The following is a 16,377-nucleotide window of genomic DNA, read 5'->3' on the forward strand; positions in this document are numbered from 1 at the left end:
GTAGCTTAACTCTATCATTTATGTACTAATCAAAACGTTGTTTGGATGATGTTATACCTTACATGTTAATTGGCCTAATTCAATCAATGTGTCATATTATTTTTTGACTGACTGTATTGCAGCTGATTTTTTTTTCATCGTACATCACACAAAACATACATGACATACACAAATTATGTCATTTGGTACTACTTTTTGTGTTTCTAGTTAGTAATGTAAAAAAAAAAGTATTCATCTGACAAACGTAACTCTGACGTCACGTCCGCCGTAAACAACAATAAGGAAGTGGAGAGATAAGCCCCGAGGTGTAAAATGCAACAGTCACGCTAGATACATCAGAGCGATTTATTTCCCTTCGGTATGTAAAAGCCAGGATTATAATGTAATATTGTGTGGCTCTTCACACCCGCAGTGAGTCCTTCTGACGTGTCTTGACGTTGTTACGCTCTGGCTAGCTGCGAAGCTACAATTAGCCAACTCGCTGTTTGACAGTTAAACATTAACAGAAACAGAAATATATCCATGGTTTTCAGTCACTTCTAGACATTGAAGAAAAATGCATTTGGTAGAAATAATACCAAGCTGCCAGTGTTGTTACTCGTCCAGCCCTTTAACAGTGCCTTGTATTATTTTTGTGTTTCTTGAAGCTAACGATGGAGGGCTCCAAGTCGTCGAGCTCGACCATGCAGGTGAGCTTCGTGTGTCAGCGCTGCTGTCAGCCGCTCAAACTGGACACATCCTTCAATGTCCTCGACCGGGTCACCATCCAGGAGCTCATCGGTGTGTATCACCCCCATACCTTTGACATGTTTACAAAGGAGAAATGTCCGTGATGTTTAGTGTAACAGTTCCATACAGTATGTGTCATGAAGTGTTTCTCTCTCCTCCTCAGCTCCTTTAGTCACAGTGACCCCGAGCAAACACACTGACAGCACCGAGGCTCAGACAGCTCCAGAGGTAAGTACAGTCTTTAAACTGTCTGATGTTTCACTTTGTCATGTTTACAAAGGAGAAATGTGGCAGCTCCGATAGTGACTACAGCTAGCACCACAGAATTTATGAAAATAATGTGTTTTGAATGAGCTAATTTTAGTTTTAAATTTAAGTAGTTATATAAAGAATCCTTAAGAAACCTTTTCCTTTCTGCATAGTTCATAGAATCCAGCACAGGAAGTAAAAAAAAATGATTGCACAATGTGAAATAACATAATTACATTATTATCAATATATGATGTCATTGTCAACACTTAACCTTTGTCTGGTTCTGTTCAGGATTTTTATGAAAATTAAACAATTGTGTAGATGTTTTGTGTGTGTGTGTGTGTGTGGTTTTTTTGGTTGTTTTTTTTTTTTTTTACTACAAGCACGGTTGATCATCAGAATAATATTTTCCTTTCAGGAGACCTTTGTAGAAAACAAGACAGATGGAGTATCAAGAAAATACATCCCTCCTTCCCGGTGAATATTCATAAAGATTTCAATTCAGAATATGGAACAGAACTCATTCAGGATCTTTTTTTTCTTCATGGTGTCTGTGTTTAACATTTTGACTTAACTGCTGAATTTTGCATCCCAGAATGATGTCAACAGAGAGCGCCAATAGCTTTACGCTGATTGGAGAAGCATCTGATGGGGGCACCATGGAAAATCTCAGTCGTAGACTGAAGGTGAAGCCTTTTTTTTCCTTTTTTTTTTTAAACTAAAACCACACAGCTAAAAACACTTGTGTAAACTTTATCTGATCCTTTAATTGAACTCGTCCTATCACACACAGGTGACCAGCGACCTGTTTGACATCATGTCGGGCCAGACAGATGTTGACCACCCGCTGTGTGAAGAATGTACTGACACGCTGCTGGACCACCTGGACACACAGCTCAACATCACAGAGAACGAATGCCAGAATTACAAGTAAGTTCACTTTAAATCTTTTTAAATAACTGAACTCAAAAAAAGTGCATGTTGTAACTTGAACTGTGTGTGAATGTATTTCAGGCAGTGTCTGGAGCTGCTGTCACACCTGCAGGTGGAGGAAGAGGAGACCCTGCTGGCAGAGCTGCAGCATCTCAATGAGGAGGAGGAGGCTCTGGTCCAGGAGCTGGAGTCCGTGGAGGAGCAGAGGGCCGCCGTGGCCCAGGACCTTGCAGAGAGCAGGATCCAGTCTCAGCAGCTGGACACAGAGGAGCTACAGTGAGTCTGTGCAGGGTGGCGAAACCACCACATAAACTACATTCAGCAGCTAACTGCTTATAGTAGAGCAACTCGGGCCCCTAAAAGTTGAGATACCCCAACCCGAGGTAGAACAAAGCACAACCATATTTTTTCATAACTTGAACATTAATTTATTAAACTGTTTGTTGTATACAAATATTTTACTGCACAACTACTATTTTGGATGTTTTATGCATCTTACCAACAAAGGGACAGCTCCAGCCTTATCACATGTATCTCTGGAAATCAAAATCAGAATGTCACCAAATCAGGACAGGATGTTCACAGGTGGTTATTAATAACTACATTTGAGCAAAGTTTTATTTTTGTATCAATAGTGTTTGTGCTTAAAGGTACCAAAAGGAGTACAGCGAGTTTAAACGGCAGCAGCTGGAGCTGGATGATGAGCTGAAGAGCGTCGACAATCAGATGCGTTACTGCCAGATTCAGCTCGACCGTCTGAAAAAGACCAACGTCTTCAACGCCACGTTTCACATCTGGTATGCACCCGCATGCAGTCAGACACATACGATGTCATGCACGGGAGGATGAAGAAGTCCTTTGCTTTCTGTAACCCATCAACCAGTATGGGAGCAAATATTTCATACGTGTGTTCACATAATCGAATCCAATGAAACTGTCCTTTGACTGAACCGTCTGTTTGCAGGCACAGCGGACAGTTTGGTACCATCAACAACTTCCGTCTGGGTCGACTCCCGAGCGTGCCGGTGGAATGGAATGAAATCAACGCAGCCTGGGGGCAAACAGTGCTTCTGCTGCACGCTCTGGCTAACAAGATGGGGCTGCGCTTTCAGAGGTATACACACACACACACACACACACACACACACACACAGATGCATCTGTGCTTCCATGCAGCATATTCTAGGGTGGAGGGGTGGTCACGGGGAGGCAAGACGTGATTTAAAAGGACAAGGCAGCAGATGATTAATTGGACAATATACACAGTATAAACAAACAAGTTGAATCGAACATACTTAACTGTCGGTTAAAAAAAAACAGTCCCACCAGTTGCAAAGCTGCCACAGGATATATACAGTGAATATCAACCCCGCTGCCAACCCGCTCATGGAGACTATTCCTGACTATTACCTTCTGCGTTCACACATCGACTCCCCCCCCCCACCCCCCTGGTGGAAATTTTATTCGTCCATCAGTAAAAAAAAATAGGCAAAAATAAATATTTGCCTGCTTTGCAGTCACACCTGAACATTTGAGGAGTTTTGAGCATGTGTGAAAACAGCTACTGGAGGAGTCTATGAGTGTCCATAAAGGTTTTTAGTTGATTCCTGTAGACTCCCTCACACTTATGAGGGGATTTTAACCCTCCACCTGTTTTCAGCTCTTGATTTGCTGCTTGGTTTTTTTTTGCACATCATGCTAAATTTCTTTTTGGAGTGTTTTTTGTTTTGACTTTTTAATCAGAAAATGAAGCTTAAACGACCCTTCTCTCTTCAGATACCGCCTCGTCCCGTATGGAAACCACTCGTACTTAGAGTCTCTGACAGACAAGTCCAAGGTAACGACCGTAGTAGGATCAAGCTGAGCTCTCCCATCAACAGTCAGACACTCACACAGGCTCAAATTCTTTTCCCCTCCGTCTCGTCTTCTTCCAGGAACTCCCTCTGTACTGCACAGGCGGCCTGAGGTTCTTCTGGGACAACAAATTCGACCACGCCATGGTGGCTTTCCTCGATTGTGTGCAGCAGTTCAAAGAGGAGGTGGAGAAAGGAGACACCGGCTTCTGCCTCCCGTACAGGTCAGACGCCCTCAGTGCCAGGATGAACAGTCTTCAGCACCGTCCTCATTAAGAAGGGCATCACTGCAGCCATTTAGGACGCAGCTGTGAATATTCATGAAGTTTAAACGCAACTTCCAGAACCATTAAGCGTAACATACTCTAGAGGGTCTGTAATAGTGTGGGCTCTGATGATGCCTTTGAGAAAAATAATGGACATTTGGGAAAGCTTTGTCTTTTATAACTCTTTGAATTATTAAAGCGGGGCCTCCTGTTTAGTCACTTCAACCAGCACATCCGCACCACACTAACGCCGCAACTGGTGTTTAATATTTGATCGTGCATACTTGTATTATTTTCATTAAATAATGCAGATAAAATGGTATAACTTTGGTCGACCCTGTAGAGCTGTATGCACAACAGACCTTGTGCACTTCTTTTCTGTATAATGGCATCGATAGCAGGAGTATTCGACGACTGTGGTCTGTGTTTTGTTCCTCGTTTCAGGATGGATGTGGAGAAGGGTAAGATCGAGGACACGGGAGGCAGCGGCGGCTCTTACTCCATCAAAACGCAGTTCAACTCAGAGGAGCAGTGGACCAAAGCGCTCAAATTCATGCTCACCAACCTGAAGTGGGGACTGGCCTGGGTGACTTCGCAGTTCTACAACAAATAAACCGGCTGGAAATCAAGTCGTTGGGTTTTTTTTTTTGGATGTCATTCGAATCGTATTTGGATACTTTGCCAAAGGAAAATAAATAATGTTTGCACTCTGCACTAGTTTTGATTACAGAAAACTAGATCCTCAGTCCAGACCGTGTGTTTCTACTTGTTACAAAGACACGGTTATTGTAACTTCTTAACCCTGAAGTGGAGATTAAAAAATGTAGAAGCTTAATGGTCATGAACAAGCTAGTTTTGATGTCACTGAAAGGAAGCAGCATAAGACCGACTTTGTTTTTATCCTCTGCTTTTTCCACTAACTCTAAGTTGCATAAAGATAAAACATACACTTCCTCTGTCTAGAATGTAATTATGAAGAAGTCTTCGTTAGATTGAGATCTGATTGATATCTTATGAGGTCCTTTATTTCCTGTTGCACTGCTCCTCTTTCACTCCGTGTCTCCACGGTCAGTCTCCTGTTCAGTAAGCTCTATGATGTGATATGTTCAAGGGTAGGTTTAAAAAAAAAAAAAAATTTAACAGTTAAGTATTTAACCAGTCTGTCAGTATTTTAATAGTCTTGATTGCTGTTATCTCATACAAACTTGTTTTGCAGGCTGTGTTGTTGTCACTGATAAACTGATCAATGTTACGACTGCTCAAAGTCTGCTGCATTCGTTTGTTTACAGACGCCACGGATGCTCTCATGTCAGGATTTGAATGAATAAACATTTTACGCTTTTAAAGTGTGGAGTGGAGAATTTCTACAATCTTCTGAATCACCTTTTAAAGGTTAATTCAATCATGTATGTGAATGTGCACCAAAAACAACAACAGGTTTCCCCCATGAATGGACGGACACAGCACAGTTAACCAAATGTTTTTTTTAATTTCATTATTTCTTTCCACTCTTAACTCTCATCACAACACTCACTCGTAGCTAGTCCCCTCTTTAATGTTAAAACCATTACAGGGATTACATTTCATGGAAAAATATGGACTGCACAATTCAAATCATACGCTGACTTCCAGTTTTCCAGTAAATCTTTAAAATAGGTCAAAAAGCAGCCGCTCTTTCTAGAATCAGCTCTCCTCTGTTTTCAAGTTAATTCTTTAGAAACCATTTCATGGTTTCATGTGGACAAGGCCGGCCTTGAACTTTGGTCATCGGTCACTCCTTATTACTTTAACAAGCCCTTCCTTACGTCTCGGGGTTCAAACCTATAGGGAGACGCGTTTCAAAGTGACTGCTGTAGTTATGAAAAATAGTTTGATAGACGATACATCTCGAGCAGAGTGCAATGACACTTCATGAACGCCTTTTCCTTCCACACGCTCCTTTAGAGTTCAGGCAGATCTTCCACGCATGGCGAAGTTCTCAGCCTGTCAGTTGTGCAATTTTTCTTTTTTCTTTTCAGGTGCTCTTACTTTATCAGGTAAAAAAGCCCCTCTTAATAAGTCAGATTTTGTGTGTTGCTGCATGCATATGGGCAACTCTTTCAGTTCTAATGAGCCCACAGCCACAGACCAGCATGTCACTTTTACCACTTGGATGATGGAGGTGGTCGTGGTTTTTTTTTTTTTTTTCCCTCTCACCACATCACCCAGCATTTTGGTTCCATTCACACTTTTCGTCTCCACGTGGCTTCATCCTATTTTTTTTTTTTTTTTTCATAGCTTCAGTCAGAGGCACTGCTGCTGAAGACGCTGGAGGTGGAGGGAAGAGGAGGCGGCAGCAGTGTGCTGCTCCCCAGCGCTTTACGAATATGTGGCATGAGGAAGGGGTCGCTTGCCAACTGCAGGACGTCCACGCGGTCCTCTTTGTGATACGCCAGGCAGCGTCGGATGAAGGCCTGTGGAGGCACAAAGTGACTTTTTTTTTAACCATTTCTGCAGTGTTTGTCATAACAATCTTCAACCTAAGATCAAAAAACTAAGGAGCTAGGTCACATAAATCTTTTGAGTATCACACCTTTGCTTCTGTGGTGACCACAGGTTTGGGGGGAAACTGCACATCAGTAGCTTTTAATATGGTGTTTTCTTGAAGGATGTCCTGCTGTGATTGGTTATGACCAAACGGCTGGGGAAAAACAAAAACAGGAAAAGGTGAACAGGCTGCTTACTTTTAAACTGGATTAAACAAAACCTGAAGGAAAAAAACTGATCACTGCTTACCTTGCGCCCATATAAACACTGGTAGAAGATGACCCCCACAGACCAGACGTCCACCTTGTTGGATATTTTGGGCGGCTCCTTGCCCACCACAAAGCACTCAGGGGGCAGATACCTGGAAACACAACGAGAACAACTTTTCTCTTTGCATGTTTTCTGAGTGGAGAGTGGGTTTCCAAAAGATGGCCTACAATCATGTGAGGCCTTATTTGTCGTTTGGTTAGTAAAGTGAAACGTGTGTGTGTGTGTGTACCAGTATGTCCCTGCGCCCTGTGACGTCAGATCCATGCCATCTGCGGAGCTGTAACTGTCGTCATCCATGATCTTTGACAGACCAAAGTCGGTGATCTTAATCTCTCCACAAGCTGTGCCGTTCACCAACAGGATGTTTCCTAAAAATCACAACAAGTGAACAGAAAGGTATCAGCCAGACCAAACAGAAGAAGGGAAACGAGGCTCATCTGAGAAATATAACCTCGAGCTGTGAGGTCACCTGGTTTGAGGTCGTAGTGGATGATTGGCGGGCGGATCTGATTGAGGTACTTGAGTGCGTTGACAATCTGCATGACGATGGAGCGACCCTCCTTCTCAGGCATCAGCTTATTCTGCTTCAAGTAGAAGTCCAGGTCGTTGCCTTCACAGTACTCCAGCACCGTGCAGAACCTGCCAAAGGTCACACAACTCAAAGATCAGCACAGTCGCGATCACAGTTACGAAGAGATCGGATATCTGCAGATCGCCAGTTTGAGCTTCCACTGGTTCACTTACGAGTCTGTTTCGAGGGAGAAGTAGTCGAACAGTTTGACTATCCTCGGGTGGTCAAGCTCTTTGTGGATTCTATACTCTCGACACGCGTGCCTGTAAAACACGCGACACATTGATTTCACTTCATTGTTTAAACACAGTTTAAAGCTCGAAGGACTGCGGGGGCTCAGACTCACTTGTGGTAGTTCTGCTTCTTCTCCTCCCTCCAGTTCTTGTTGAGCTGATGGATTTTAATGGCCACATACCTTTGCTCGGTCAAATCAAAAGCCTGCAAGAAACATTACACGATCACCAACGAGTGTTGAGATTGTAAAAGTGGAGCATCTGAAGAATGAAAGCATGCTGAACACCTCCTGCTTACCTTGAAAACTTCACTGAAGCCGCCTTTCCCAAGTAAATATAACAGAAGATATCTCTCGTTCAGTGTAGGGTGGTCTTTAAATCTAGAACAGAACGTTTCTTCAGTCATTCATCTTTTTGTTTTTTTTCCTCAAATCATTATTTCATGCTAAAAAAACTCTCCACAGAACTTTGACAGAGTACATTACACTGATGACGATGATGATACGTACTGGGAGCTGTCTTCGTTATGGATTCTCTTCAGTTCCCTGATGTGCAGGTTCCTAACTCGCTCCAAATGTTCGAGCTCTGATTGGATCTCTGCCTCTTCCTGTAACAATCACAACAACGCTCAGAGCTGGTAAAGAAGGACACGTAGGGGGAAAAAAACGGAAGAAAACGCTATTTTTTGGGGATCCGGTACCTTTTTCATGTGACCAATTCGAAGTTTGAAGATCTCCTCTTGCTCGTGATATTCTGCTAAAGACAACCTGTGTCAGACAGACAAAAAATGCATTCCAGTTAAACCTTCAACACCTGAAACGAACCAATTCAAGCCTTCCTACAGTTAAGACCCGTTTCCACCCGGCAGTTCGGTTCGTCTCGGTACAATGCATATTCCTGTAGCGTTTCCACCGACCAAAGCTGAGAGATTTCCAAATTACAGACCCGTACCGGCCTACTGTTTGGGACCCTAAAAGGTGGAGCTAAACACTGCAGTCCGTCGATTGGTCGAAAGAATCGTCACTTCCTGTGTGACAGCGGTGAACACAACCCCGCCGTGTTTAAAGACACAGTCGGTTGTTTTTGTTACCGTCTGTATTTCTCCTCGTGGCACAGAGCCCGCTCTTAAGACAAAGCTCGATTGTGTTTTTGTAACGAAGAGCCACATGAGTGGATGAACTGCTGGATGTCTTTCATCGTTGGTCTTTGTTTACTGAGTCGCGTTTTTCTTCTTTGTTGAATTTATTAGCGGGATACACTGAGTTGCGCTGCTAGGGATGTCATGCTATTACATAGCTGGCGCAGATATCGGTCTCCGGCTTACACGCCGCCGAGCAAATATGGCACGATTGGCTGTGGGAACGCAAACTGGATCAGGCTTTACCGTACCAAACTTTACAGATCCGTACCGGAGTGCTTGGTGGAAACGGGGCTTTGGTGATTTATACTTCGGCCTGGTCAGAGCGGGGCCTGCGTCCATTAATCTGTTAATGAACTGTGCCCACCTCTGGGCCTCGTCCTTGTGGATCATTCAACACGGTGATGTAACTGAGCTATTGTTTGGGATCTTACGCCTCGTTCTCCTGGCCGTTGCTCCGGCTCTTTCGCTTGTTCTGTTCCAGACTCGGTGGAAGGCCCGAGGCCATGGAGGGAGGTTTCCTTTTCCCGAGCAGCTTCCTCTGCCTCTCGATGTCCTCCCTCTGCGAGTTGATTTTCTCCTGCTGCCTGGAGTGTGGAAGAACAAGCTCGCGTGAACATTCCCCCGTATTCTTACAGCTTAAACAAAAACAAAACAACAGCAAACAAATAAAGCACACAGATGTTTGAGCCTGTTTGCATGCTGACTTGATGAGGTTCTGGAAGGCAAATCCATCCGTCCACTGCTCAGTGAAGGAGGCTCCATGGCGGACAGTGGTGAAGTGGCCCAGACGCAGACGGTCCTGCATGCTCTTGTCCCTGCAGGCCATCTTCTCCTGCTTTGACTGAAGAATAAAGGAATAAACTTAAAACGCAGGTATTCGTACGAAACGGCTTGACTGATTTTTTTTTTAATATGACCGACTTGATCTAAACACTCGTCCATGTTAGTTTAACATTATTGGATAAGAAAACTAACACGATCAACCCACCTTCTCGATCAGGAGCTTCTTGCTCATGGTCACACACTTGTTGAGCCGCTCCTTGTAGCGCTCCAGCATCTTCTGCTGCTCATCTACCTGCCGCCGCAAGTCACAGTTTGCCTGCCAACACATGTATACATAAAGACTCCGACATCTAACTGTGCGTACGAACACTTTACAAGGCTGCAACAACAACTCAGTTTGCTGACATTTATACTAAATCTAAATCAAGCGACAATGGGATTTGAGAATGAATGAGGACACTTTTAAATTGATCTCTTAAATATGTTAAATGAGTCATGTGTATATTTTTGCATTTTAAAGTATGAGAGTTTGTCGGGAATATAAAACGCCTCTAAAGCAGAGTTCTACTTGTTGGCGTTTTTTGCTGATTTTGCACATCCTCTCACCCTCAACAGATCGTCTATCCTCCCCTCCTTCTTCTCCAGGTCAGAGTTCTTGTCCTTCTCTAGAGCGGTCAGCTTCAGCAGCGTCAGTTCTGACTGAACATGGAGGGAAAAGCCACAGCAGATTGACAGTTCACATCTCGTCCTGATCAAACTATGTCGACACCCTGCCAGGGTTTAACACACGATCACTTTCAATGGATCAAAATGAGTCGTCGGCGTTTACCCCTGAATTCAACATGCTGACATTTAATAAGTGGAACATGCAGGGGTAGCTGGACGAGTGCTGCATGTCAGATGACCTGCAGTGTGGGTGGTTTGACCTTTACTTTGAAAAAAAGTGGCACTTCTTTTAATTTTAAAAAAAATGCTTGCCTCAAATATATATATTTTTTTTTTCAACCAATCTCAACTAATGCGGCTAAAGCCACTTATATGAAAGAAGGAACACTTCGTGGAACAAAAGAGACGTCTACAGATGAACACTCAAGAGGAAGTTGAGGTGAAGTTTCCCCTCGAACGGGACAGTAGGGGAATTACCTGGATGGCCTTGTGTGAGCAGGAGTATGTGGGGGCTGCTTTCACAGAGCTGCACGAGGAAGAGTCAGTGTGGACTGAGCCTGTGGACGAAGGGCTGCCGTGCTGAAACTGCAAATCAGAAAAACAACAACAACAACAAAAGATATAAAAAGATGATAAATGTCCTGGTAAGAGGAAACAGATATTATAGAGGTATTAAACAAAAGGAACAAACGTGAGCTATTACAGGAGATACATTTATGGAAATAGTGAAGGATAATAACAACACATAATTTCAGGAGACCTGAATGATTAAGAAACTGTGTTGGCCCTCACTCTTTCAATCCTACAAAAAACCCAAAATCTTGAACCTGAAGTGTCGTGGCCTGTGACAAGCTTCCAAAGCAGAGTGGCTCACCTGTGCTCCAAGCAAAACATTGACACCAAACCAGCTCCTTGAAATCTTTTTTTTTTTTTTTTTTTTTTAAACAGTCCTGTTTTATGATCGGAGTCAAATGAACAATGGAGACGGTTTTGTATGTCAGGGCAGAGAAGTTTTTAAAAAGCCAAAATCTGAATTAAATCCGACTTTGCAGCAGTTGAACATGTTGATGAAGAGCTCCAGAAAGTGGGAGGCACACAGTGAGTCGCTGATCACCCGTGTTTATTAGACACAACACACATAGACTGCTTGCCCATCCCTCTAACATGAGCAAAAAGCAACACATGAATTTGAATCTAACTGAAGACTCATCAGATGGTGAATTAGTAAGAAAAAAAAAAGAAGAAGAAGTGAGAAAGGACAGAGACAAAGACGGAGAAAGCTATGAAGATGGATGCTGGTGCTCACCAAAGGATTAGACAGTGAATGCTGGGGAGAGGAGCGCACCAGCATGGAAATGCCCCGAGCAGGACTGGTGCCAGAGCCACTGCTACCAGCAAACTGGCCGCAGCGACATGAGTGACAGAGAATGCAAACAAGACAGAAAATAAGCACAAATAGATGTTATTTAAGAGGGGAAAGGAGACGGACTCGCACTGTCAAAGTCAGAGAGTGTGGGTTAAGAGGTGATTTGAAACCAGGCGAAGCAGAGTGTTTTATGACCAAATATTTCCACAAACTAAAGGAATACGTTTTCACTCACCTCAAAATAATCACTTATTTTATGCCCTCTCAGTTTTCCTAGAAAAAAACAGAACAGATGTAAGGAACGACACGCAATATGACTCATCCGTATAGAGAGCCAATGAAGGGGGGGGGGGGGGGGCTGTCTCTTTTGGAAGCCCTCTACCTGAAGTAAGACTTACCCTGACTGTTGCTGTCATAGATGTCTCCTTTTCTCTTCCTGATTCTCTGCTCATTGCCCTTCTTCTCCGGTGTCTGACATGAGCAGAAAAGCAGCACAGCTTTAATTAATCAACGTACATTTCAGTCCACTGTTTTTTATCCCATGAACCCCTTTAAAGTACTGGCAGAGCAACTCTTGTTCACAACATAAAGCCTCGTGTCTTACAGTTATGAAGAGGATTTTTGTCCTTGCTTGTATTTGTGGTGCCACGAAACCTCCAATTTGCCGTTTTACATATTTTTAATTGTTTTCAAAAATGTTTCCCATTCATGCCTCAACATGTATTATTAATCAGCATGCATCACTTTCGAATGATCATCAGGAAAAAAAAAAGAAAAAAAGACAACAGGTCACCACTACAATCAGTGACATTGAAGAGCAAATGATGAGACGGTCATTTGTTGCATCGATTGTAAAAAGAATTCCTGTGACACCAACCTCCAGTTCCTTGTCACTGAGTGATCCTGCGCTGCACAGAGACTGGTTGGATGACTCACTATTGGCTGAACTCTGGAAAGTCAAAAACACATTTATGAGACCTGTGTTGTGCTCAGTTTGAAGTAGATATATACAGGTTTATAAAATGTTCAGTGAACCACGCTGTCCATTCATTCCAGTGTCATACATTTAGCTACGGTTGTGTTTGTTTTAGGTCTGTTAACATTCACATACCGTACAAGAGAACTCAATCAAAGTGCAGATTTTCCCAACTTTCTCATTTTTCAAATTTAACTAACTGGCTTAACACTTGATATACTCACTTTCAGCGCTCACAGTTGGGATACAAGTTCATTCAGATTATAAAGCCCTTTTGAAGCTTTACATTGTTTTTCCCACCCTGGATTTTTTTTTTTTTAGAAATGTCAGTACACGCTTTAGATCATAGGTGACTACGCTCTAACTGTCCTAACAAAGCAGAGCCAATAAGCGAGGACGCTACAGAAGGAGAATAATGTATCCCCTTGTTAATCTGCAAATCTTCAGCTAACATCCACTAGGTGGAATCAGCCTGTGTCATACCTCGCGTTCACGGCCAGCTGCACAGTCTGATGAGACTTAGAAGAAACAGCAGGCTAATTGGAGCAGGAGGTTAATGCTTTTAGGCCTGTTGGCTTTCTGCTGCTCAAGGTCACACGCACGGCCAGAAATGCTCTTTTCTTTTTGTAAACAACATTTTTATCGAATGGTACTTTAATACAACATTTAATCTGTTTGTCATACCCCCAGCATTCGATCATTCACAATGTAATCTCACAGCAAGCAGGCCGAACACTTCATTTTCAAAGCAGCACTGCAGGTCCAAGCATGAACAAGAGTGATTGCTTTCTCAGGGGTTGCCATTTTCTAATTCTCAGTTCAACAGCAGGGTTGCAGCATCACGCACAGCCTGAGCTGTGAGCTTCAGCCTCGGTGCCATTTCACTGTCACTAGTCTCAACTGAAACAAAGAGCTGCTGGCTGGCTCCCATGTCAGCCGAGACAGAGATCGTCTTGTTTAGCTTTAGCTCAGGGAGACGCCATCATTCCACGGGGGAAACTCAAAACACAGGGCATCAGTCAATACTGGAAAGAGAGAATACTCCCAAGCTGAGGGGTTTGCATCCGAGGGAGAAAATATGATGCCCAGGTTTAGAGTCACACTTCAACCACAGGGCTCGGGGTTGTAGGAGGACTTTCTGCATGAAAACGGGGAGCCTTTTATTTGCATTTAAACATTGATTGAAGCGCAACTTAAAACAGGACCCTCATTAGATTTAAGAACAAACTCAGAAGCTCCAATATTTTCATTTTAACCGCTATTTAGAAATGCAAACCTTGGTGACACCGACTCCAGTAAAGCGAGCCTCGAGCAGCTCCTGCCTGCGTGGGTCCAGGCTAATAGCCTGGCTATGAAGTCCCTCCATCATGTCTAGAATGACACAGACAGACACAAACAATTAAAAGTGTTATCATGTAGACTAAGTGGTTTGGTTACCATGGAAACAGAATAAATTGGTATATATGAATAGGCATTAGTTTGCCGGTTTTCTGATGTTAACTTAAATAATTTAAATAAAAAAACAATATTTCATTGTGTAAAAAATGTTTACAAAACTTTTTTTTTTCTTACAAAATCCATCACAGACTGTTTCTTCAAATAACATTTGACAGTCACAGGCAGCATTGACACAGCTCGAGTTTTAAGCTTTATAGTAGTAGATGAATTTCACAAACTGTACTGAAAATATAGTTCTGCTAAGATCTTGAACCCAAGCTAAAATGATTGAAACAGTTCACAGGCAGTTTGTGTGTTTTCTCATAAGAGAGCATGGTAATCTAACCAGTTATAACACTGCATGCTCAGATGCAGGTCCTAGGACACTCTGCAAAAAAATTTAAAAAAAATAATTAAATTTATCAAATCAGCAAGTGAACAAGTAAGGAAACCTGGGAGAGGTTATTACGTCATTGTCATCATTTTATAACCAATTGAAGTCACTGACACGTACCGACAACAGACCAAAAACGGAATATCTTCTCTTGTTCTGTTACATAGTTTATAATAAGTTATTATAAATAATAAGTTCTTATTAATAACTAAATGAGAAATAAGGTTTGACTTGATTTCTCAGTCGGGAAATCCTACCTGACAGAGTCCATCAACTAGTGTCTTTTTTTGTTGTTGTTGATCAAATTATTATGTAAAGGTGGTGACAGTCAGTCAAACATATCAATACGAACTGGTACAATTTTAAACAAACAGCTGTTGCCAAGGAAACAAACGTTTAAATATATTAACCGAACAATCACAAATAAAAACAATACGACTAAATGGTAGTTAGCTGAAAAGAGTTATAGATTCAAACACACCACTGACCTGTTTTTAAGTTAACCAATCTTTAAGACCGAAACAAGCGTTTTAATACTTTTATTGACGAACAAAAAGGTGCTACTTCAGGGTAATGCTAACTGGCTAGTTAACGTTGTTAAATGCTATTATGCTTGACCACAATCTTGCCAACATTTCAAGGCTGTGATTATAATTCACTGTGATTCTGTACCAAATAAAAGTGGATCTTAAAACAGTGTTTACAGTAACAAGGCTGTTACTTTACACATATTTAACTGCTAAACTACGTGGTATTTTTTAGTTACCATTACTAGCTAGCGTTAAGTTATTTAGCTAACAGTGGTTGCATTAATGCTACAAGTCTCACCTGAAGACCCCTCCGCAGTTTTTACTCACGGTCCAGAAATGGATGTTTTCCGTCCGTCCATCCGGTAAAAGCGACCTCCTTAACAACTCTCACCCTTAAACCTCACCTTAAGTTTTTTTCAATACACGTATCCATTTACAATTATGTCGAATTAGGGGAAGACATTTGTTAGCCTGGCTAATGCTAGCTCAGGAGGGGATTGTGGCTGGCTCCTGCTGGTGTCATCCGGACAGGAGGCCCTGATCCTCGGGGTTTCCTTGTCCGTCTTGGAGCCCCGCACGGGCAAACCTGGAGCTGTCAATGCTCTGAAGCCTCCCAACAACTGTTGTTACATTTCTGCTGCTCCATCGGTCTTTGTACTGTCATTGTGAAGCGATGTTAAGGTTCACACTGGGAGGAGAAGTTCAGCCACCTCGTTAGTGTCCATTTTGCAACTGTTAATAAAAGATCATTACCCCCTGCTGTGAGGCCACACTGGGCTCCAGGGAGAGCTTTAACTGATGCTTCCCATACGCTTATTAAACAGACCGATGCTCAGGTCAGAGCCTCACCAAGTCCACTCATGGCTTTTGAGGGTGTGCCACAGACCTTCAGGGACCCCCATTTTTTTGGGCTTCTTTTCTTATTATTATAGTGAGTTATCTAACTATTCCCATCACTAATGTTATAGACTACATGAATCAACAATGTCCATCCCAATAATAACTGAGCTTGAACTCACTTTGTGGCATATACACGACTGTATGAGGAGTGTCATGATACTTTAATTCTTTTCAAAACAACCCTTTTAAAAATGTCAAAATCTCTATTATTTGAATGATTGATAGTATTGAAAAGTAATGAGGCTTACAAAAAAATAACAGATCTTAAAATACTATTTTTAACCATGGCGTCGAACTTCAAATTTATTTAATTTTTGCGACAGGTACTATTAATATCGTTTGAATTTTTACTTGTATCATATCTAAGTTTAACATTCTGGTATCATGACAACTTTAGCGTCAAGCAGGCAGGTTTGTAGCTTTGTTTTGTATTTGTAGGTTTGATTTGTAGTTATATGCCCATTCAGTTTAAAAAGCAAATACTTTTTGATGATGATGAATGTTTAAGAGGAAGAGGACACAGGGGCCTCTCCTTGATGCAGCTGTAGGTT

At 42.3% G+C, this 16,377-nt stretch overlaps 2 protein-coding genes across 3 annotated transcripts; one reads left to right on the plus strand and one right to left on the minus strand.

Annotated features, from left to right (window-relative positions):
- Positions 1-237: 237 nt before the first annotated feature.
- Positions 238-5,379, plus strand: becn1 (beclin 1, autophagy related). The gene is made up of 12 exons (XM_079333743.1): positions 238-358; positions 648-780; positions 893-957; positions 1,400-1,458; positions 1,577-1,667; positions 1,775-1,911; positions 1,996-2,190; positions 2,565-2,711; positions 2,879-3,028; positions 3,691-3,751; positions 3,849-3,991; positions 4,478-5,379. Exons 2-12 carry the CDS (start codon positions 654-656, stop codon positions 4,644-4,646), a joined length of 1,344 nt encoding a protein of 447 aa, XP_079189869.1. The 5' UTR covers positions 238-358; positions 648-653; the 3' UTR covers positions 4,647-5,379.
- Positions 5,380-5,502: 123 nt separating this feature from the next.
- On the minus strand, positions 5,503-14,775 carry LOC306817125 (serine/threonine-protein kinase tousled-like 2). 2 transcript variants are annotated; one of them, XM_079333741.1, is made up of 21 exons: positions 14,654-14,775; positions 13,842-13,936; positions 12,467-12,538; positions 11,988-12,060; positions 11,825-11,862; positions 11,530-11,622; positions 10,701-10,808; positions 10,164-10,256; positions 9,763-9,873; positions 9,479-9,615; positions 9,206-9,358; positions 8,334-8,400; positions 8,143-8,240; positions 7,932-8,013; positions 7,747-7,838; positions 7,574-7,663; positions 7,299-7,468; positions 7,059-7,197; positions 6,809-6,920; positions 6,606-6,713; positions 5,503-6,486 (listed from the first exon to the last, which is right to left on the minus strand). In XM_079333741.1, the coding sequence occupies exons 2-21, from the start codon at positions 13,932-13,934 to the stop codon at positions 6,313-6,315; spliced, it is 2,103 nt and encodes a 700-aa protein (XP_079189867.1). In that variant the 5' UTR covers positions 13,935-13,936; positions 14,654-14,775; the 3' UTR covers positions 5,503-6,312. The 2 variants fall into 2 exon arrangements, with proteins under 2 accessions (XP_079189867.1, XP_079189868.1); XM_079333742.1 differs by lacking the exon at positions 11,530-11,622 and having other exon boundaries at positions 14,654-14,774.
- Between the last annotated feature and the right edge of the window lie 1,602 nt (positions 14,776-16,377).

The sequence above is a fragment of the Symphodus melops genome (assembly GCF_947650265.1).
Source record: "Symphodus melops genome assembly, chromosome: 21".
Lineage (NCBI taxonomy): Eukaryota > Metazoa > Chordata > Actinopteri > Labriformes > Labridae > Symphodus > Symphodus melops.

What these genes read in the sequence shown, in the direction of transcription:
- becn1 (XM_079333743.1), top strand. Translation starts at nt 654, where the DNA reads ATGGAGGGCTCCAAGTCGTCGAGCTCGACCATGCAGGTGAGCTTCGTG. An exon ending in AGGCTCAGACAGCTCCAGAG is followed by an intron (nt 958 to 1,399) that starts GTAAGTACAGTC and finishes TTTTCCTTTCAG; the next exon opens with GAGACCTTTGTAGAAAACAA. An exon ending in CTCTGACAGACAAGTCCAAG is followed by an intron (nt 3,752 to 3,848) that starts GTAACGACCGTA and finishes GTCTTCTTCCAG; the next exon opens with GAACTCCCTCTGTACTGCAC.
- LOC306817125 (XM_079333741.1), bottom strand. Translation starts at nt 13,934, where the DNA reads ATGATGGAGGGACTTCATAGCCAGGCTATTAGCCTGGACCCACGCAGG. An exon ending in CTGGAGTCGGTGTCACCAAG is followed by an intron (nt 12,539 to 13,841) that starts GTTTGCATTTCT and finishes TTGACTTTCCAG; the next exon opens with AGTTCAGCCAATAGTGAGTC. An exon ending in GCTTCAGTGAAGTTTTCAAG is followed by an intron (nt 7,839 to 7,931) that starts GTAAGCAGGAGG and finishes TGTTTCTTGCAG; the next exon opens with GCTTTTGATTTGACCGAGCA.